We start from the raw sequence: 21,594 nt of genomic DNA on the forward strand, positions 1-21,594 counted from the left end.
TAGGGTTCGAGCCCACCCAGTCTTGCAGTAGCACTTTACACTTTGCAGGTGTGAAGCGCATACCAAACCGCGAGGCAGAATTATTTAGATTATTTAGTATTGTTTGCGTTGCCACGGGGTCAGATCCTAGAAGAGCCATGTCGTCTGCGTACTCGATGTCTGTGAGCGGAGGCCCAGCGAGCACTTCGACCCCATAGGCATTAGAGGCTGGTAGTGCGTCTTCCATGATCGTATCGATGACGAAGTTGAAGAGGAAAGGTGAAAGAGGTCAGCCCTGTCGGACACCACTTGATGTGGTGAACTTAGGAGAAAGCTTCCGGTAGACCTTTACACGGACGCGGGAGTTGGCGTACAGCGCCTTAATGAGGTTCAAGGATTTAAGGGGGACACCTTTGCTCCACAGACACTGCTGGCTGTATAATTGTTTTATATCAAACAGTCTTTGGAATAAGTGTCTCGGGTATTGTGTCGTAGGAGTGGCAAACGGAAATAAATCACACGGAAACCACGAAGGATTGTGGTGAAATTGTGTAAGTAGCGCAAAAACAGTCTCGGAAAATAACTTTACACGGAAAGGGCATTTGCTGATTATTTCGTTTCAAAAGCTAGTCGCATATATTTTTAAACAAATTCACTGTGCTGAAGTAAAGCGAGTGACAAGTGAATTACGATAATATTGTGAGCTGCGATTTTGGAGCAGAATCTGTTGCAAATGGTAGCTGGTTAAGTTAAATCCCTGCTGGTATTTGCAATCATTTTGTTTGGCAAGCTCGGCTGATTTAGCGTTGTACGGACTGCAATGGAACAACAGCGTCGTAATCTAAGTCTGTAGATCGTGGCCAGCTTGCAGCTGTCTTCTTTCCATTCAAATCGTAGCTATGTTAACAATCGAGATCTACCCCGAGCAGCATAGGTGTGTCAAGGGTTGGGCAATGGTGAGGCTTGGATGCACCAGTGTTTCCGAGTTGGAGATACCTCAGCTGATAAATTACAATCTCATCGCATGTTTTAATGATGTTCTCGGTGCGAGTTGTTACAAAAATTCAGACAGTGGCCGATTAACATATCGCCAGAGGGCGAGATGGCCCAAGTGGTTAGAGCGCGAATTTACTGACCGGAAGGTTCATGGTTCGAATCCGACCTCCGCCACTCGACTTTCCCTGTCTAGGCTTGGGCAACCTGGCAGTATCCTAGCCCTCGTGCTTCCTTCGGGTGGCATGGCAGCTAGGCACTAGATGGGTGCTACATCTGAACGCTTCTTTTCTTCAACATATCGCCAGAATGCTTGCATTCAATTTCCTTCCTCCCAGTAGGTACTTGGCATTATAAATTTCGCATCACACTTGGGAAAATTTCTTGCTATAACACTCGAGTTTTGTAATATTTCCAACGAACGCTGTTAGTACACCCTCAGGGACATCTAACTATCGTCTAGGAGAGGGGCTTCAATATGTGAAAACATCACCTATTCCAAGTGGTACTTTCAGGCTGCGTGCCAAAATACTTCGCTGCATTTGTCATACAACACTGCATTATAACTGCTTATAACTGCATTTCGGTGGACACTCTATTCTGTAGACTGAAACGGAGAGAAATCTGGCATATGTATTTCGAACACTTCAGAACAAGGGGTCATCGGACATTTCTGCTACAAATAGACGTTTTATAATCTGTTCTTCGACCTCAAATGACTGCATTCATGTACCAGTGTTAAAAATGGGTTTGACGTAACACAACCTCAGAGGCAAGACAGTGGTGGTTGACGTGAGTCTTGTTTGTACCTGCCGGAAAATTTCACGAATATCCGTTTCGACAAAGTAAACCAGTACGCCTCTTGCCTGAAAAGAATTTCCCTCTAAGGTCACTTTCTAGGTAGCCCATTCCTCTGAGTGCGAAAATGCTGATCTTTTGGCAAGACAGTCGGAACTCATCTATATTCAAATGCTAGTTCCAGCTCTTGTGTCGCTCACCAGATGCATGTATTCCTTATGTTGGAACTGTCGACCAAATGTAGCCATCACAACTCATGTGATTCCATGTTAGAATTCTGTGATCCCGGTAGTTACCGCTAAAAATAGCACGACCTTCTTAGCCGATCTGCATTACCCCAATGCGGCTGAAAATCGACCAAGCGTCGGTCACGAACTAGCAACGGCTGGCTCAGGTCGAACAAAACAAGTAACCGCATTATCATTAAATCAAGGGAGGACAAAGTTTAAAATCAGACAACAAATCATTTGAATACTGGATGGATTCATCGCTGGCGTGTACTCACAACACCAGCCCATGTACGCCCTTAACCGTGAAAAGTGCTGTACAAAGTGAAGACACTGAGGAAGCATGTTTAAACTCAGTGGAATTGCCCCAGAAGTGTGAATACGGATGTCTGTGCTGGATTCAGTCTGGTCGACGATAGCAGTGTTAAACAGACGGGCACTATGGTTTTCGTTTTTTTTCTCAGTCTAACGGTACAATATTCGCACGGTCACAGGAGCTTCCAGAGTGTTGACTAGGACAGCTGAATGGACGATTAAGTTAAATATATCCGCCTGCAGCTAATACACAGAAATATTCAGTCAAGCAACTCTGCGTGAAATATGAACGGTCTGTGGTTTGTAAGTGGGGTAATCACTTGGGTGCTTTCTTAGTCCAGTACCCGTAATACACACTTTCAATGTGAGGGGAGGTAGGAACTCAAACCACCGGTTGAATGCGTGTGAGCTGCATATGACCATATGATTTCGCTTCATTCGATTGCTTACACTGTTTGGATTACTCGTCCGGCACTTGTAATGTGTGTTCGATGCGTAGGAAGTTCAACTATCAAAGAACATTAAATTGTATCTGTGAAATGCGCGCGGACCTGGCACATTCTCTCGGTTGACTCTAGTGATGCGCGCACAGACTATCCAAACCATTATCAGCTCGGAAAAAAATGATGTGAAGACGGGAGACTCAAAAGGGCCACCCAACTTTTGTTACCACAAATCAACTGTGCATTTGGAGGACTGTCTCAGGTTTCAGCTGGGTTAATACGCAAGATATTGTAGTACGTCTTTATACATCCTCATATTAAACATGCTTTTTTACATCTCAAGGGCAAGCTGTGAATACTTACCACTATTGGACAAAATATACAATTGTTTGACTGACGAGTGGAAAATATTCTAATAGGGCAAATTAAACAGGTTTTTAGCTGCCCCACAGACTTGATAATCTGTACCGTAGGGCCAGATAGACGCAGTTTACAAACCCATTGAACTGACTCAGTTGGTGTTATGGATGGTTCTATGGTCAGTATAACTTCGGGAGGGAAGGGAAATCGGTTGTTTCTATCTGGTCATGTCGACCTGAGTGGAAACAATAAGCAATCCAGACAAAGTAATCTGATTCAGAAGGTTAACGAAAAGCTCAGGAAACGTACCTGCATACTTTTTCAAAATCGTCAGACTCGAATAATTATGGCCCCGCACCCGCTCTCTCAAACTGAGGTTTTTTCGAGCACCTTCTGGGAGTTTGAAAAAAAAAACATTACAAGCGATTGATTGATAGCGTTATCATTCGTCTATACGTGACGTCAATCCCGCTTCTCATGTGTCCATAGCAAAGCGTTATAGTATTGACAGATTAAAATGAAAACTTCTATGGATCCCTGAAGTCGGTACTTGCGAGTCGGTAATACTAACTTTACAGTGCTGATCCTGGAGTTAACAAAAGTGGTCCTTAACCTAATGCCTGCCTTTTACTTGGCACTTTCAGGAAAAGTCATTTTATTAACTCACTAGTTCCAATGATTCGGTGTATTGAGACCTGATTCAAGAATACGTTTAGTAGCGTATTCTCATAAGATCCGTTTTAGTTGGTTCCTTCAGACACCCTTAAATAAGACCATTCGAGCCGTCTTTGTTTGCTATCCATTCAATATGTCAACACTACTTACAGGTTTTGCCGCGTAAAGACATATTGTACCTTGATATTTGTTACACTTGTGGATTTCCGAAAAGCTCAGTCGAATAGCGTAATTCAGAGTGGTGGAGCGCATTAACAAGACGGATGAGATCTAGCTACTAAATCTTATTTTTTAGTACCTAGAAATCGACGGTGAAAGTCTGACGCCTGAACTTCTCGTTGCACTCGGAAGGGGCCAGTTCAGGATAAAGGTGAGCTGAATTTGGTGACATATTCATCAGTTTTCTACAATAAACAGGTATGAATCCATTCAGTTGGCCTTCTTAACTTTAATGAAAAGGAAACAAAATCAAACTAATTTTAATGTGGAATTCTTCTACACAAATTGGAAAAATGAAGCAAAATCTAGCTAATGAATTGGCTAATGAGTTAGGTTTACTTAAATACCACGTGGACCTCTTCTGTGCGTTACTTGTTACCTCCGTGCATATTTCGGCAGCAAACTAAAGATGATGATTCAGGCTGAAGTCGAGAGTGAGGTGACAATGTATAAAGGTCACCTCCCATCCTCTGCACAAGCACTGTTGGACTGATACCACATTGTTTAACTAGACGAATTCGTACAGTATTTTGGGCGTCAAGTAACTAGAAGTGTAAAGTGCAATCGACGCACTTGACGCACTTGACGCACTAGCTCCATATATGTTGAGAAGGATTTAAGCTCTCAGCTATCAGGAATTGTCTACACTTACACTTCATCATCTTCAGTAGTTTTCAGTGTTCATGGCCGAACCATTGATAGGTCATTAATTGGTAAACACCACGCATCAATGGAGACGTATGACGAAGTGATGAATGAATCCTGGGAAAGGAGGGAGCAAACAGAACACTTGAATTTCCGAACTGTCAATGGTGATTAGGTTAGACTCAGGTGACTCGCAGCTGAATCTCACGTTTATGATATTCCGCAGCTGAACGCGCCGCTTAGATACCACCTACTCTTTCAGCTGGTTCTATATTCTACTTTTATTTTACTGATAAAAAAATCTACGTTTGTGGGCAGTCAAAGAGTATTGAAGTAGTGTGTCATACCAAGGGCATATGAGCCGTCACATCTCAATGCTTACCGCACTGCCTGTCGAGGGAAGTCATGTTCTCTGGAGAGAACCAGTTCACTAGTTTTCTTCAATCAACCAAGCAGAGTTAGAGTAAATGACGCTTGGGCAAAAGTGGTTAGAAAAAAGACACATGTAGGATGTTGGGATTGTCTTGAATATATCACCATGCACGGAAGAGTTTTGTCTAGTGGAATTTCGCAAGTCAGGAATTATGAATACAGAGAAGGCAGTGTCTGCCTAACTACCGCCGTTGGATGCCGATTTTAGGGATCAAGCGAACTGCACAAAGAATTCTGAGATGATTAGAGTACTAGGGAACAGTAAGATCGATATAAAAGACTCTGTATAAGTACAAACTTAAAAGTAAGACGACACCGAAGACGGATTCCACATGCGTACGCCAGGAAAGATTAGGAGTCACGCGTTTGATGACGAATGCTGCATGTTTTTAGCCTCGTTTGAGGTAACCTAATGAAAGGAATCATTGGCTATTATCCACTGTCACTCTCCTCAGTGTACGTAGGAGGAGGTGGAGCGATTTGTGAGTTTACAAGAAATTCTGCTCCATTTTTCGTAACTTCATGTTTACTTTAATCGCCAAGTACCATTACGATTCTCAAAAGTCATTCACAAGCAAAATTTTGTTTCTTTTACCATAATTTTCCCATTGATAAGTCCATCCATAGCATTTGACCAGTAGCTTCAAATTTGATACTTTTTCAGGTCGTTTGACTTGATAAAAGTAAAATAGAGAAGCCAAAAGACAACGGTATGGAAGTTTATTGACGTTTAACTTTTCTTACGGATTCAGAAACAAAAAAATCAGTGAGTTGGAGATATAGGCTTATAGAATTACTAAATTCATCTCAGTCTGTCTTAAACTTGCTTCCACATGCATTTTTCACCGTCCATAATCACTGTTAGTGCTAGCTGGGAAACACTCTCTGCCACATACATATTCTACCACTCTGTGACTACCTTTCTGTTGTCGCGTAACTTAAAAGTCCAGCTTGCAGAGCAAACAGCAACACAACCGTAGATATTACTAATCAGTGTGCCAATTTATCACAACCTGCTGCTTATTACTTACACATAGTTACTTTCTGCATCTAAATAAAATAAACTTAGAAGACGCAGAGTTTGAATAGACTCCTGTTCACTGTATCATACGAAGAACGATTCAGCAAAAATCTTCAGGTCTCGATGCTCACAGCTTTTCTTCTTTCCAAACACAACTTACAATCCGTTCTTTAATTTCAGTTGAGTGAAGAATCAATCAAGCGTGTTAAGGATGCAAGGAAAGTGGTTGAGGACCTAATAGACTCAAACAAAGGTAAAATAATTTACTCAGTCTATTCATGAGTAACTTTGTTTCATTCTTCTCAGTTGCTTATGGAATAAACACCGGTTTTGGAATGTTCGCCTCCACCGTGGTAGACAAGTCAAAACTAAGGTGAGTATTTCATAACCAGATCTGCTGATCTGGAAGAAAATGTCATTTACAATAGAGTAAAAGTACCCAGAAAACCCTCTCCGGTTAAAAGTAGGTACGATACATGTTTCGCCGAATTTTTTACTACCATGGATTTCCTTCTGTAGAACTAGAGATTTCAGCCGGCTGAAAGAATCACTTAGTTGTTGCAAAAGAACCTGGCTCAATATTTTCTTAAAAATAGGTTATTTTTTAGCATTACCGACTTCAAGCGGCAGCTTGACGAATGCTAGCTCTTGTCTTACTTGAAACGAGCCTAGCACTATACACTTCAAATACCTCTAGGTAGAATTCATTTGATCTCAACTCTGTTTAGCAGTATGAAAAACAACCGTATTATGGTCCTGAGTGCACACAGCCTAATAGGGTCTTTCTCGGTCGTTTGTTTGTTCACTGAGGTAGGTAATTTAACTGCCCCCCAAACCAACCTATTTTTTCACTTTGCTTTCGTGCTCTTATGTTTCACTGGATTACTTGGCTTATAGTAATTAACCACAGAATTTTATATGGGTTTCACGCAATATGGAGGCCTGAAATTCTTTGGTCAACTACCAACGTTTGCCAAAACATACTACCTGATGTAAGACAGATATACATTCAGAGTTGTACACACTTACATATGCAATTTTACCCGGAGATTGTCATATTGTTGTAACTTACAAAGATCTTTGGAACTCTCATGTACAAGAGACCGGACGATCATTCGGCTGCGTAGTGGATTCCTTCCCAATTTGATAAGCAAGGCTGTTTTAAATCCATCCAATTCTTTATTTTTTAATGTACTTCAACTGAATATGCTTCATAGAGGCCGCTTCCTATTCCAATTTGGAAGACATTTAAGATATTTAGGTAGACTTCCATGCTACTCGTAAGGTCGATGAAAACTCCGGGCTGTGTGAGAGTACTGTGCTAATTCTCCGCTTTCTGGGTTTAAGGTCGATGAAAACTCCGGGCTGTGTGAGAGTACTGTGCTAATTCTCCGCTGTTCTGGGTTTCCATCCATCGCGACTGCTGCTGACCCTCAGTAAACTAATCAGCCATTTTCTACCCATGCTGAGCATATCTCCGTAGATTTCTGCTTTAATTCTAGTCCAGCTGACAATACTTTGGTCTGCCTACGCGTCAACGAAAGCTTCTTGCCATTGCGGGAATGCTTTGAAAAGTTATGCGTTCGACTTCTCTGGGTAATGATTGACCTCTTCCTCTAGATTCTTTTCAATTTTTTCAGACTTGATTTGCTATACAGTTGTTGGGTTGGTGATGATGAATATCTAAAATTTCCGATTTGTGAAATAGTGATCCTTGCATGATTGTAGCCCCCTTAAAAGCTCGTGAAACTTCACAGAAAACCCTCGAGATCAAATGAAATCTTCATAAATCTGACACAAAAACCAGTGTATCCGAAGGAGCTGGTAAAGCGCAATCTCGTGTCCATTTTTTTGTCTTGTTTTTCTAATGGGCGAGATGAGGGTTATGATCCGTTAGAGAAACTGATAATTCCGTTTTTATGTTACGATTAACCGGTGTGTTTGTGGAATACACTTATTTACAAACGAATTTCGTTTTATGTGTAATTGTTCTTTGCATATTTTGAGCAGAGAACTCCAAATTTCGCTCATTCGTTCACATGCTGCTGGGGTCGGAAACAGGATCGGACTCATGGCCACTCGCATGTTATTTGCTCTGCGGGTGAACGTACTGGCGAAAGGTTACAGCGGTATTTCACTGGAAACTCTGCAGCGAATGATCGACATCTATAACGGTAAGTATGGTGGTCAAAAGCAGGCTTGTCTCGCAATCGATTCCGAAGTTAAGTTGGAAACTGCAAGATCCTCAAAAACTCACCATTACTTCAAGCTGGTGTCAGAGCATTACCAGCATGCATGTCACGCAATGAAATTTTCTGTATTATGGAATCAAATGTAACTATTACTACATCATCAACCTCGTCTAACCCTAATACGAACAAAGTTGACAAATTGGACTCGATATAGTTAGCCATCGACTGACCATTGGCGAATAGTCACGAGGATCCTCCTCTATCATCATTGTGGATCTTGTGAATACCAAGTCATGTACAAAGATGTAATCATATCCCGAAGAGCACCGAGTGGGAATAGCAGGAATGACTAAAACTCAGCAAGAAGTTTCTATCAATTCCAATGCTAAATCAGCCGTGTGATAAGGTTGTTGACGTGCAGACGCAAATATCCGGTCACATATTACACCTGTGGATTCATGACTTGAAATCTGTTGTAATTAAGCAGGCACTTGTTCTGAAGGCACCCAACTGCTAAATTGGGACTTTTTCACTGCCAAATCCAATCCACTAGCGTGTGTCGCGTTGTTGTGGGAATTACCCTCACCGAAAACGTTTGACAAAGTGAAGTGTATTCTGTCGAAATCACTGGTGCACTGGCATTGGTAAGTGAATCTGTTTGATAGGTAGTGTTAACAAATTTCTGTTTCCTTAAGTAAGAGCTAAAATACACCTATAATATGATGATATTCTGGCTAGCTGCCTGGTAGCTGAAAACTGCTTGCAATCGTTCTTCAGCTTCCTGCTTACCTTGGGTACCAGAACAGGGATCAGTTGGAGCATCGGGGGACCTGGCACCTCTCTCGCATCTTGCCCTCGGACTTATCGGTGAGGGTCGCATGTGGAGTCCAGTTACCGGTTGGACGACTGCCAAAGACGTAAGTCTGGTGGAGTACATTTGCATTGATTTCATGACTTCGACAAAAATGATGGTGAATCTACCGAAACCTAAGATGCCGACATGCGAATACTCAGGCACAGCTTGAAAATAGCTTCTGGGCGATAGTCTACTGCTTACTTTGCTTTGCTCTGATGTCAATCATCGACCACATCTGCTCGTGGTAAAAGCTGTTCCACTGAGTTCGATTGCGTTTGCTGGAATTTTTACTAGCTGCAGCTGGTTTTGAATTCTAGGCAGCCTATTTTCTTCGTCAGCTGTTCAGCTGTTTCTTGTTATATTCCCTTTCAAATGGAATATTTTCTGAGTGAATTTTGATACATTACTTCATCTGAAACAAAGGGATGAGTGACATTTCTGCTAATCACTGGTGTCTTACCTTCTCGTTGGTTGTTTTCTTACCTGCAGCCCACTGATTGACTTGTTCCATTCTGTCGAGCAGCATTGCAGCATTTGCTGCAGCACACAACTTAAACTTAGTGAATAGAGACCGCTGGGTATTAATAAATCCACCATGATATATCAATGGAAAATCTCAAACTTAAAGTAAGGCTGCCAAACTCGCAGTTTTCTTCCCTCACCTATGCTATCTTTAGGTCTGAAATTGTGTTACTGCGCAATCGGGTGAGTAGTTGTTTTGGTCTAATGAATAAGCCAGACAGTTTACCTTAGTCACATCCGTTCGTGTGTGTTAGCCTTGCTATACTTTGCAATCCAGCTTTTGTGGTATCTTTCTTGCTACAGGCACTAGTCGCGAATGGTCTGGTACCGTTGGACCTAAAGCCCAAAGAGGTACGTTCGTCATAAATAAGCAGTAAAGTACAAGAACACAGCTGATGAAAACCCAATGCAAATATTTTGGAATTAGAAATGAGTCACCCTGTGCCATCTATCTTGAGATGCCCAATACATTTTTTTGTATCTAATCGAGGATCCAGCTAGGTTGGTTGATCGGAACTTGTTGAGAATTTGACTACCAGTGGATGCTCAGAGCTACTCCCAACTTTCCATTGTCTTCGATATCAAAAAATTGCCAAGCCAAGAGTTTACATCCTTTAAGATAATGAAGCAAAAGTGACCAATTTCAGAAAAGCGATCTACTTCGCAAATGATCCCGAGTGGAACTAATCAAGTGGATACAGCTTGATTCGAGTGGATGATCTTCAGGTTCAAAGTTCAGATCCTCAGTCACAAAGTCAAATGGTCGCTGACCTCAAGTGTGCGCACGGTGTATGTGGGTTGAAATGGACTTCGCTTGATCTAAGCTAAGAAACCCGGGTCTGAAATATAGTTTCACAACATGTTCTACGTTGTGCTTAGATTCATTCCTTCGGCAATGCACTAGAATACGTACTGAACAACTCCCCATCATGCTTCCGCTTGCGAAACGTGGGTGTTAGACCATTCCTTAAGTAATGGATAATAAATTTTGAGTTGACTGATCGACTCGTCAATGCTGCAGAGTTCTCGCAGTCATCAGCAGCTGTAGTGTATCCTTGCTTTAGGCGTAGGCCAATATCGCCACTACTAACTCTAACGCTTCACTGGACGGGGCCGATAATCGCTGCGATTAGTAATGACCACCAGCCCGTACAGTAGTAATTCCCATCAAGGAAAGCCATGAATCTGAGCTTCAACTATTTTTCTGTGGTTTGAAAATGGGTGATGAACAGACCGAACCTGAATCAGTTGGGTTTTTTGGGCGGGGTTATGTGTTATGCGATGTGTGGCTGGAAGTGGTTTCTAATCGATCGACCAACTGCTAGATGAAACCTAGTCACACTACTGCAAATATCGAAACCACATGGTCATCATCCTTCGACGCAAGGATGCGATTTCATAACTATGAACTTTGTATTTACAGTTTGAAGCAAAATAAAAACGTACGAACAACTGGGTGCAAATTAAATGAAGCTCCAGTTTCGGTGAGCTAAACGTACAAAAATATTAGAACAAATACTTAAGACTAGCATTTCTATGAATTCGTCAGGATTGGTAAAAAAAACTCCTGTTCACCATAAAACTGTGTTTCATATGAACAGGATGGCTGAATGCTTATAAGGCGGCCACTTGATAGGCTATTTTCTCGCCACTATAATGAATATCGGAAGTTTGGTTCATTTTTTCGTTTTCCAACACTTTCTTCAATATATTACTTTATTCCAGGGTTTATGTCTCATCAATGGAACACAGCTGATCACCTCGATTGGAGCCCAAGGTCAGTGGATCATAAGTCGTTTGTGGTGGACTGATAAACATTATCATTCAATGTTTGGATTGAATTTTGCTAACACTAACATCTGTGTAGTTATCAAACTGTATTATATATATATATAATGCAATAACTGTGGGCGGAAAACTATATACTGAAGTGATAGTTTGTCTTGCTGGGTCGAGAAAATCATTTTGGTATGCGACCCATATGTTGAAGGTTGCCCAGCTGCATTGCATCGATTGACTTTAATCTATAACCATGTTGGCCACTCATTTTCGAACCATTATAAGGTTCGCCTTGGTCTTTTGAATGGAATTCACCGTTGAATGGTTGGCATGACGAAATGTGTACTAGATTTGTGCCACGTAAAACTTCCGGCATTTCGCTGAATGGTTGGCTTTTTCGATTACTATACAGTGTTTTGGATTGGATGACAGCTGGAGATTTGCCCTTGAGAAGTATGCTAATGTCATGCGTGTAATCAATGCTACGCTCCAAGGTAACTAAATTTCCGTGATTCACTCATGCAGTAGGCTTTGGCCTTCAACACATCTCGAAGTGTTTTTTAGCTCACCTTGTTCACACTATAACACATCAGGGTTACCCCATATTCCATTAGAAGTTCAGGCAAAAATGTAGGAAGCCATATTGAAATGTCACAGGAGTTGTAAAAAGTATAAGATGTCAGCATGTAAATTTAGCGATAGCATGATTCTTCATTTTATGAAATCTTCAATTTACTCAATAACAACAAGAAAGTTATACTTTCTCAAGGCAATGGAAACAGAAAATTACTGTTCACATCCCGAACAGGCAACCCCTCATCACCATTTGACAAGGTCCATCAGTGAATAAACCCCAATGGAGTTCCACTTCCATGCTGTATCATATGGATAATGTCGAAAATCTTTATTGACTTCGGTACTGAATCACGTGAGATCCTGACTCAGCAATAGAGTGAATTGGTATCTTATCTGACAATCCCTCAGATGGTTTCTCATATCCAAATTGGCGTTAATGTGAAAACTGCTCAATAATCGACAAATTATCTGCAACAACAAGGGTATGAAACTTTCCGGTCTCAATTGTTCATTTTATAATGTAGATAAAGTTTAGTGGTTTCTGAGTACTGGAAGACATCGCTGAAGTTACTATATGACGTCACACTGCTGCATCTGTATGTTACTGTCACACTCCGGCAGCAGTTTGTAACTTAACCTGCCTAGCTAGATCGTGACGTACCATATACTAACAAGATGCGATTCTTTTAACCTGCGTGACTGCTTTCCGCGATCCACTTGTCCTACTGGCTTCCTTTGTTATTCACTTACACCAGGAATGTTAGTGTTTCCAACCAGACATGGTGCCCTATGTTTAAACCGAGTGAACTTTCATCCCTCAAATCTGTTATTTATGCGAGCTCTCCAAGATGCCTATAACACGCAGCTCCTTTTGGTTTTAGCATGTGTGCGAGCCGAACAAATAGCTGGCCAGGCTGATATAATTGCTTCACTCTCATTGGATGTGCTCAAGGGAACCGCTTCAGCTATGAATCCAGGTAGGTAACGCCTCATGCAGCCTTCCACGCATGTAATATTCCGGTGATGTCACAAACTCCCTTGCCGTGGATAACTTACACACTAGCTGGGAAACGCGGACTGGAGCTTCATTTTACGTAGAACTATACTACCCAAACGAACAGAGCATGGCTGTTTCGAGTTCTTACAGTAGACTCACAACTGAATAATGATAGGCGAATACTTCGGCAGTGAAACGGGTTTATTTACCCCTAAGGAGCCATCTTAAGTTTACTAAATCTTTCGCGCACATTCCTTGAGGCAAACAGTATGGACATATAGCAAGACAAAGTTCCCCTCTTGCGCTGCACCGAATGACCACGATGGAAGGTGGTTCAATGAACAGGATTTCCTTTGGGATATTTCTAGTCAACTTTCGAATTTGTCTGGACGCCATCAAATCTTTCGTACTACAGTGAAGGACGGTCAGAGAGAACTCTGTTTCCGAAATTTCCTTATCCTTGGGGGACGTTATTGAGCACTTTGCACCAAGTGGAAGAGAAGCAATAGACTCCGGTTTCACTCTTGTTAAAGCTCGCAGACAATTCATATTCTTTGCAATGTAGGAAGCTTCACTCATTATATCTGACTGACATGCAAGCTAATTTTGCCACGGTCGATCAATTAACGCACAGTGGCAGGAATGCCGCTCGGCCGAACCACCTTGACTGCTTCTGGGTTTTAACTCCGGGAGACAAGCGCACCATTTATAATTTGGTCTCATACATATTTTTCCACTGAGGTCCACGTCAACTTTGCAGTGTTACTTAGCTCAAAAAGGAGCGAAAACAATTTCTCGTCTTCACCACGGTGATAATTAGCTGAATTGACCTCACACTTATCGGAATAAGATTGATCCAACGGTAGTTATTTGGAAACAGATGGGTTACAGCCTTACAGTTGTGAACTCCCTTCACAGGTTAAGAGTTGATAGCTGGAAATGCCTTTAACTTAATGCCTAAACGGCTCACTCTCGAGTATTACTTGACGATCTCCTTGCTAATTCAGCAAACGTCTTTCAAGAGCAAACAGCGGAAGAATATGAGCTCATGTCATGATAAAGTGGACTCTGAAGCATGACGTGCATCTTTCAACTTTTCAAGCAAAACAGAGGGAAACGCTCTTGTTCGTCTGTTTCCCCAGCAATTAATCTATCCTGCTATTAGGATGTTACGAAGTCAGCCGCACTTGACCTCAGTGAATATCAGTTATGACGCACCATTCGGAATCGCATTGTCGAGACATTATCCAAACATTTGCCAGTTGTCCCAACCGACAATAGAAAAGGTGTTACCCGATCTATGTAGTACTCTGTTCACCAGGGATATGGCATTCGCGGTTCCACTTATATCTTAAAACGATGCTCATTATATACGTGATAAAACAGTCTTTTATTGCATCCGAATGTCATTATCGTGAATGCAAACCAGTTTCTCGTCCTGCTTGTGGCGTAGGATGCCATAAGAGAAGTTAACGTCCGTATGCGATTCAGGATTTCTGTACAATAGCGTTGGAGATAGAACGAAACTATCTGACATCTGTACGGGCCTGAGATGGACAATATGGTTGCTATCTTTTGGCTGTGTTGCTTTGGATTAGCACGCAATGTACTCGTTACCTGCCTTCGAGATAGAGAGTTCATTCCAATACTTAATTGTCTGTTCTCCAATGCTAAAAGCTCATCCTACTGGTCTTCACTTGTCGCCAGTCGTATGTCGATTGTTTTCACATATGGGCTATTCATGTGTGCAGTTCTACCAAGCAAGAAGTTTTTGGTTCAGAACGATAACCACACTCCTAGACAGCAGTAACGGCATTAATACTGTCTTACATCCACAATAAGCTTACTTTAAAGTCCATACGTTGAGGAGAAAGAGAAAAATAAACATGAGCCGATGATAACATAACTATACAACCGGTGCGCATTTAGAATCTGGTTGAAGCCTGATATATCATCAACATCATCATCATTCATCATCATCGACAACATATCAATGTTCAACACTGATGCTGCCTTACAGAACATCTCCAGGTCCGCGTGTACTTTTGGCGCTATACTGGTGACAGCTTCCCGTGGAAGGACAGTGAAATTCTTCGGTGATATTACTTCCTTTATTGTAAACCTTTAGGAATGAGAACAATGTCACATGTATATCCAAGTTTAAAGACCTTCTCCTTATTAGATTTGTTATTTTCTCAGTAAAAAGGAGGATAGACATCGAAAGAGCCGTATTACTTTTCGAAAAAAAAATCACTGAGGAAAGGCTGTTGAAAGTCACGTACATTCTGGTTTATACCCCGGAGTAGCGATTTTGAGGAGCGTATTTTATTCAAGCACCTAGACCATTTTCTACTAGGAATGAACAGAGAAACTAACGTGCTAACAACATGAAATGCGCCTGTTAAATAACGGAGCACGAGTATTGCGAACCATTTTTATATTGGGCGTTGTTTTGACAGCTACTGGAGATTGAAAAAGGCAGCATTCGTAAGTACTCCGAGAATACTCCAGACAACCTTTGTCAAGAATGGAAATGACTTCGAAAATGAACTTGGTAGATGGTCTATCCAGCAAGCGGTTTGTTACGAACATTCATTCCACCTTCTCGAAGACTGTAAAGGAAGAATTTCCATCTCACTAATTAAACTCGGTGTAGGTCTCGCTCAGGAACGTTCTGTCAATCCAGGGAACTTTTGGGTTAGAAAGCGCACCAACCTTTTGAAATTTCTCGTTTTGTCGTGAAATCTGAATTTGTGAGCGCATAATCACTTGGACCAGGCAGTCTTACCATTGATCGTGGGTTCCATTTTCCATAATCCGTCTACAGAATTCTGCCCTCGCTTGAATCCTTAAATACTCACATGATATTTGATCCCACACAAGCTGACTCACCGACGGAAAGGCGACTACGTATGATGTGTTTCCGGATTAAATTTCCCGATAGCGTTTTCCATAGTTTGTTCTTGTGTCACGGAGTATCGATAATAAAATACTGATAATGGAACAACATTATTTCAGTTCAGTGATAACTTTAAAATAGTCTAAATGATTTCGTCCTTAGTGCATGATACCTGTGCCATCGTAGAATTTTGCGGTACACTTCTGTAAAGTATAGCTGAAATCTGCTGACAAGGGCAGCAGGGTACTGCATTACTTGTAACAGCCCATGATCATGAGTTATGGATCACAAAAGCAGGAATAAAGCTCCACTTAGTATGCGACATGTGTGGACTGAATGCATTCAACTGACCAAACAAATGAGAGAAAATGAGACCGTAACGCGACCGAGATTCCAATTTGACCAATCAACCTGCCTGAAAGTCACCTCGTGAATGACCAATCACATAAGAATTATCCGGTACTGTTTGGAAGAAGCGTAGTTCATCAAATCAACCTTGAACTGACGATGTCGGTGACACATCTGAAACCCAGTTCCAAGCTCGGCGGTACTGTTTGGAAGAAGCGTAGTTCATCAAATCAACCTTGAACTGACGATGTCGGTGACACATCTGAAACCCAGTTGCCAAGCTCGGCGAGCAGACCAACTATCAGGAACAGGCCTTTGGCACAGACGCCAAGCCAACAGGAAACTGAAAACTATGCCTGAGATAGTGCAGTCATAGACGTTCAGAGAAAAGATTTTGTGGAAATTTCAGTACCAACTTTCCGCGGGGTGCTTTCGTATAGAGAAATACGGTGATAAAGAAATTCAGTGTCCCTCTAAAACAGTAGAATGCCGAAAGGGATACCGTACTATATTGAGTAGGGTAGTCTGTAGAAAATTATCTAAACTAGAAAATTAGCAATAAGATCTTCATTGAGCAGTAAGGGAAATGAATGAACAGTTCTCTCTTATAGCTGATCCTGTATGTTCTTTGCTGAGTGTGTGAGAACCAGCCAGTTACTTCACACTCAATGATGTTGCGTGGCCTGGGGTTGTGTTGGTCTAAGCTGATCCTTTTTTACATTTCAAGATGTTGACAGAGTTCGACCACACGAAGGACAAAGGAAGGTAGCGAAACGCATCCGATCGATGTTAACTAACGAACTTTACCACTCGGAGTTGGCAGGTAAGTTCCGGCATCTTTTTTTCCAGCTCCGTTTTGTAAACACGATGGAATTTCATATTAATCACATATCCTATTCGTGCAAAACACAAACAAGGAAGTTTCAGGGGGGTATTTATCTGGTAATTCTGCGAGATACCGCCCGGAATTAATTCAAATTTGGTTCTAAACACTGTTTTTTAAGACAGTTTGGAGCGATTATGAAAGAGTCTTTTAAGGGATACAGAAGCTATATTACAAAAAAGAAAAAAGACTTACACAAATGGTCCTCTCTGGACCCAATTTCCTGACATAAACGTCATATTTAAAGCTGCATCTATTTTGGAAAAAACTTCCATATAAATCTCCCCTGCGCCCATTTGCATCTTATAGAAAGATTTGTCATGCATAAATTAACCATAAATCTCGAGGACTATGACCACGGCTAAAATATTGTCAGGGGAAATCGTCTGTGCGTCTCATCTGGTCTTCTTCAAGGGCCATTTTACTTGCATTTCATTAATCCCAGTAACTCATTGGTCAGAGTAATTAGTAACATCAAGTAAGAATAATCTAGCAGAAGATTAAGATGGTTTAACGTTTTTTTTCACAGCCCAGAACACCTGTTTTTCACCCTATCGTTTGATGCAGAGACACTTTTAGGCACGCTGACAAGCGCAGGAAATGGGGAATTCTTAAAAATCCATTTCTCGATATTTTAGGTGTTGAATCAAACCATCGTATAACTGACTTGTGAAAGTAGCCAAACTGATACGTAAGATTTATGTGAAGCGAGTCCCCTAGGGTGTCACTGATCATAAGCAAAAGCTACTTATAGGTCATATCGCCGCTGTAAACTTTTTTGAGTAATCAGTGAATATGTCTCCCTTCTTGGTATTAAAGTTGACCTTTGATGCCAGTGTCACCTTACTACGAACTCGTATAGGTGATGGATAATTTGCGACAGTAGTCCACTTTGGTCCCCACCCACACTTTAATCCAACAGTAATTCTTAAGGTCTTGGTAACTGAGTTTTATCTACTTTTGGCTTTCACGTGTTGGCGCTTGTTGTAAGATTTATTTTCCTGCACTCAATATACTCATGCTTCTCTCTCGGCTCGTACAGAAAGCCATCGTTACTGCTCCAGAGTTCAGGATGCCTACACCCTCCGTTGCTGCCCACAAGTTCATGGCATCGTCTATGATACCATCGAGTTTGTCCGAAAAATATTAACTGTTGAGATGAACAGTGCGACGGACAATCCGGTAAGTAGATTTGACTTAACTAGTGCATCAACTTATTGGCATAAATAATTCCGCAGTCCAACACTATGTGGAGAACCAGAACCGATGGTTAATCTCATGGATTTGCGTTGCCTCGTTGCAGGGCCCTTGCCTTTACACAGCAATCAGGCTACAGACCGCACTAGTTGTATACTCGCCTGTTGGTAGTTTTGTCACGTTCCTCACCAGTGTAGGATACACCGCAAATGTGGGTTTGGGTGGAGAATCCCTATTGTTCTACTGGGGATTTTATGGTTTACAAGGTGTATCTAATAAGTTTATCGTAATTGGTAGGTTACTGAATGTTTCTCACCTTACTTGATTAATCAGCTTGGAATGCAGCTGCTTTGTGGCCCCTACTCTTCGCATTTGATTAACTCGAATAACTCCTTTTCAGCACTTACATTCTCCCCTTCTGACTCGTCAGTGTCATTTTTACTTGGCAGTCTGCCAGTCTTCCATTTGATTGGTTGGCTGGACAATATGTTCCATTGGGTTTCTTTCATTGATCTGACTGTGCTCACCCTTCGTGATAAGATATCCATTAAATACCTGCTGATTTGTTTTTGATGGGAAGCTCAACTGAATCTCGCCGAATCTCTCGTGGGTGATGTTCAGGTGGGACATAATGTTGATGGACACTTGAGGACTGTGCTCAGCTGATGAGCCACAAGATGAGCGAGTCCGGTAGTCGGGTGTCGAAAAATCCTCAGCAAACTTGACATTCCCGTGTTTTCCCCACCGTCTCTGTTGGTTATTTCACTACAAGGCATCTATGAGCTAGACGGAATTCAATAGCTGTTTACTAGTTATCCACCGCATTTTTACACACACATTTCCTGGTATGCGGTTTGATTCCTCGTGCTGATTTCCAACCGGGAAAAAGTAGGAAGATACATACAATTCCAACGACAAAGATTTGTACGCTTGTTTTGGTGGTCATCAGGATGAACATGGACTTAATTATTCTAGTGACCTTATCAAAAACCTGAAGAAAGGCAGCTGGTCACCAGAGAAGCCCATAACTGGTTTCCTGAAGCTGGTTGGGTTTACAAACTCTGTGTACGTTTCCCAATGCCATTGGAATGAAAAGAGAGCGTTTCTTCTCTAATAATACAGCCGTGTTTGAAGTACACCAATTTGTGCTCAGGAGATAAGGAAATAGAAAAAACGTAGGTGTTGTGCAAATAGCCGCCTTAGCAGGTTAACTACTGAGAACCGCTAAATTATCCTCGTTTTCTAAACACGTGACAGCAAATGCACATTTCGGAGTGGTTTGAGTAGTGAATTTCCCTTGTTCACCAGTGCAAAACCGGTCGTGGAACTGACAGAAAGTCTTACTGAATGTGTATTTTTGTCTTCTGTGAATGGTTTATTTGAGGATAGATGTATCGACAAACAGATACTTATGCAGATATTGTGCTCTTCTATTGTGCAATTACATCTTTCTAAATTGTCTAAACTATCTGGATCCAAGTCTGTAATGTGTCACTTTAACTTGCATGCAATATTCAAAAAATCTATGGACACCATTCAAAGCTCAAGTGAGTGGCTTGTAAAGTCAAGGACATGAATGATAGACCCAGGAAAAGTGACAGTTTTTGGCACCAGGAATACCATTCGCGATACTGTTATGCGTAGTTCACACACTCCAATGGAAAGTTAGCCACAACTGGAATGCAAAAAAGTTTAAAGTCGAGAAGTGAAGGAATGTAAGACGGCATGGAGTCTCGCAGTGTATCAACTCAACGAAAAACACCTGAACTGAAAGAAATGCAAGCTTAGTGTCTCCATACGGCGAATTTCCAAGATAATCCACATTGAGGAATTCCGAAAAGCCATCTGGATTGATGAATCTTATTTAAGGCTGCACGGAATTTCTCTCAAGTATGATTGACGATCCACACCATCAGTCACGAGCCTTTCAAAGCCGATCGGGGGTGTTTGGTCGGTGGCAAAGGTAATTGTTGGTCTGAGCTCGTGCAGTCGTGCGTTCACTAGTCATGCACGATTGGATGTTGAGCTAAACTCTGGGTGCAAGAAAGTTTGCAGACTAGGCCCGTTCTCAGCTGCGTTGAATCCGACAGAAATCATTCCGACTATTTCAAGGCCCATGTGAAGATAGATGTACCAATAGCTACGAGTAAACGATTAAATCCGATTCGGACTGAGTTGGTGGCACATAATACTTCTGGTTTGCTTTGGAAGCAAAACCATGGTCTCCATAAAGCCAGGGTTATTCTGACGTTTAGAACCCTTCGCCACTGTGTTGGTTATACTATAGTAAATTTGTTTTATTTTTTAATTTTTCCTAGTACAAATGAGTTTGCATAAGTAATTTGCAACAGAATTTCTGGTCATAGGTGGTAAGCTAACTTTCAATATTCAGCAAATACATCAAGAGAACTTATAAGCATGACTATATAATATATATCTAATATAACTAATATTTATGATTCAACGTTAAGAGAGTGAACGATAAAATTTGCATAATCTTGCCGATGCGCTCACGACTTGTATTATCCGGAATTTCACAGTCAATGCCACAGACCATCGGCATGCGCTCACCTTAATGATACTCGGTTGTGTTTAACTGCGGCAGTTTACAGACAGCGTGGACTGAGCGCAACATTACTCTCCTATCTAAAGCTCATGGAGAATTCACGTTACTTGATTTCATTGCAACCAATCCTATTAGCAGGTTCAAAAGTTATGCACTGAAAAAAATCGTTAGAAGACTTATCAACAATGACAAAAGAAGGGAACCTATTGTCTTTTGCAAGCCCCAGTCAAATGGGCACGAGGATATCCCAGTAAACGGTCATTTCCCAGGCATTCCGATTGCACCTTGCTAGTGACTCTTATAGCCTCTAGTTTGAAGTATGTCCATGTTTACTGCATTTCAGTTGGTCTTCCCGGAGCGCCACGCGATTGTTTCTGCTGGAAATTTCCATGGTGAATACCCGGCAAAAGCACTTGACTATCTGGCAATCGGAGTTCACGAACTGGCTAATATCTCCGAAAGGCGGATTGAACGATTGGTCAATCCTGGTGAGAAAAACCATTGATCGAGTATTCTTTAAACCGATATCCAAAGGTAAACAACTTGTCCAAATATTGGTAGCTCAGATGAGCTTACTGAAGCATCAACTTACCTGCCCATCAATGAAAGCCCTGTCCGATCCAGAGGTTTCGATATATATATATATATATATATATATATATATATGACAAA

General features: G+C 41.5%; 2 protein-coding genes across 2 annotated transcripts in view; one reads left to right on the top strand and one right to left on the bottom strand.

Moving 5' to 3' along the window:
• Window positions 1-7,222, bottom strand: part of T265_03343 (hypothetical protein) — a gene marked incomplete at both ends in the record, with an annotated part of 14,355 nt that extends 7,133 nt beyond the window's left edge. Inside the window, one exon of the mRNA XM_009167804.1 lies at window positions 7,137-7,222. Coding sequence (XP_009166068.1) covers window positions 7,137-7,222 — 86 coding nt within the window. The remainder of the gene's footprint in view (window positions 1-7,136) is intronic.
• The window catches only part of T265_03344 (hypothetical protein), a gene marked incomplete at both ends in the record, with an annotated part of 55,631 nt that overhangs the window by 17,995 nt on the left and 16,042 nt on the right, over window positions 1-21,594 (top strand). Inside the window, 11 exons of the mRNA XM_009167805.1 lie at window positions 4,093-4,160; window positions 6,288-6,360; window positions 6,414-6,480; window positions 8,118-8,281; window positions 9,077-9,216; window positions 9,981-10,028; window positions 11,403-11,454; window positions 12,914-13,009; window positions 17,004-17,099; window positions 18,202-18,341; window positions 21,266-21,410. Coding sequence (XP_009166069.1) covers window positions 4,093-4,160; window positions 6,288-6,360; window positions 6,414-6,480; window positions 8,118-8,281; window positions 9,077-9,216; window positions 9,981-10,028; window positions 11,403-11,454; window positions 12,914-13,009; window positions 17,004-17,099; window positions 18,202-18,341; window positions 21,266-21,410 — 1,089 coding nt within the window. The remainder of the gene's footprint in view (window positions 1-4,092; window positions 4,161-6,287; window positions 6,361-6,413; window positions 6,481-8,117; window positions 8,282-9,076; window positions 9,217-9,980; window positions 10,029-11,402; window positions 11,455-12,913; window positions 13,010-17,003; window positions 17,100-18,201; window positions 18,342-21,265; window positions 21,411-21,594) is intronic.

This window comes from Opisthorchis viverrini (assembly GCF_000715545.1).
Source record: "Opisthorchis viverrini unplaced genomic scaffold opera_v5_46, whole genome shotgun sequence".
NCBI classification, from domain to species: Eukaryota; Metazoa; Platyhelminthes; class Trematoda; order Opisthorchiida; family Opisthorchiidae; genus Opisthorchis; species Opisthorchis viverrini.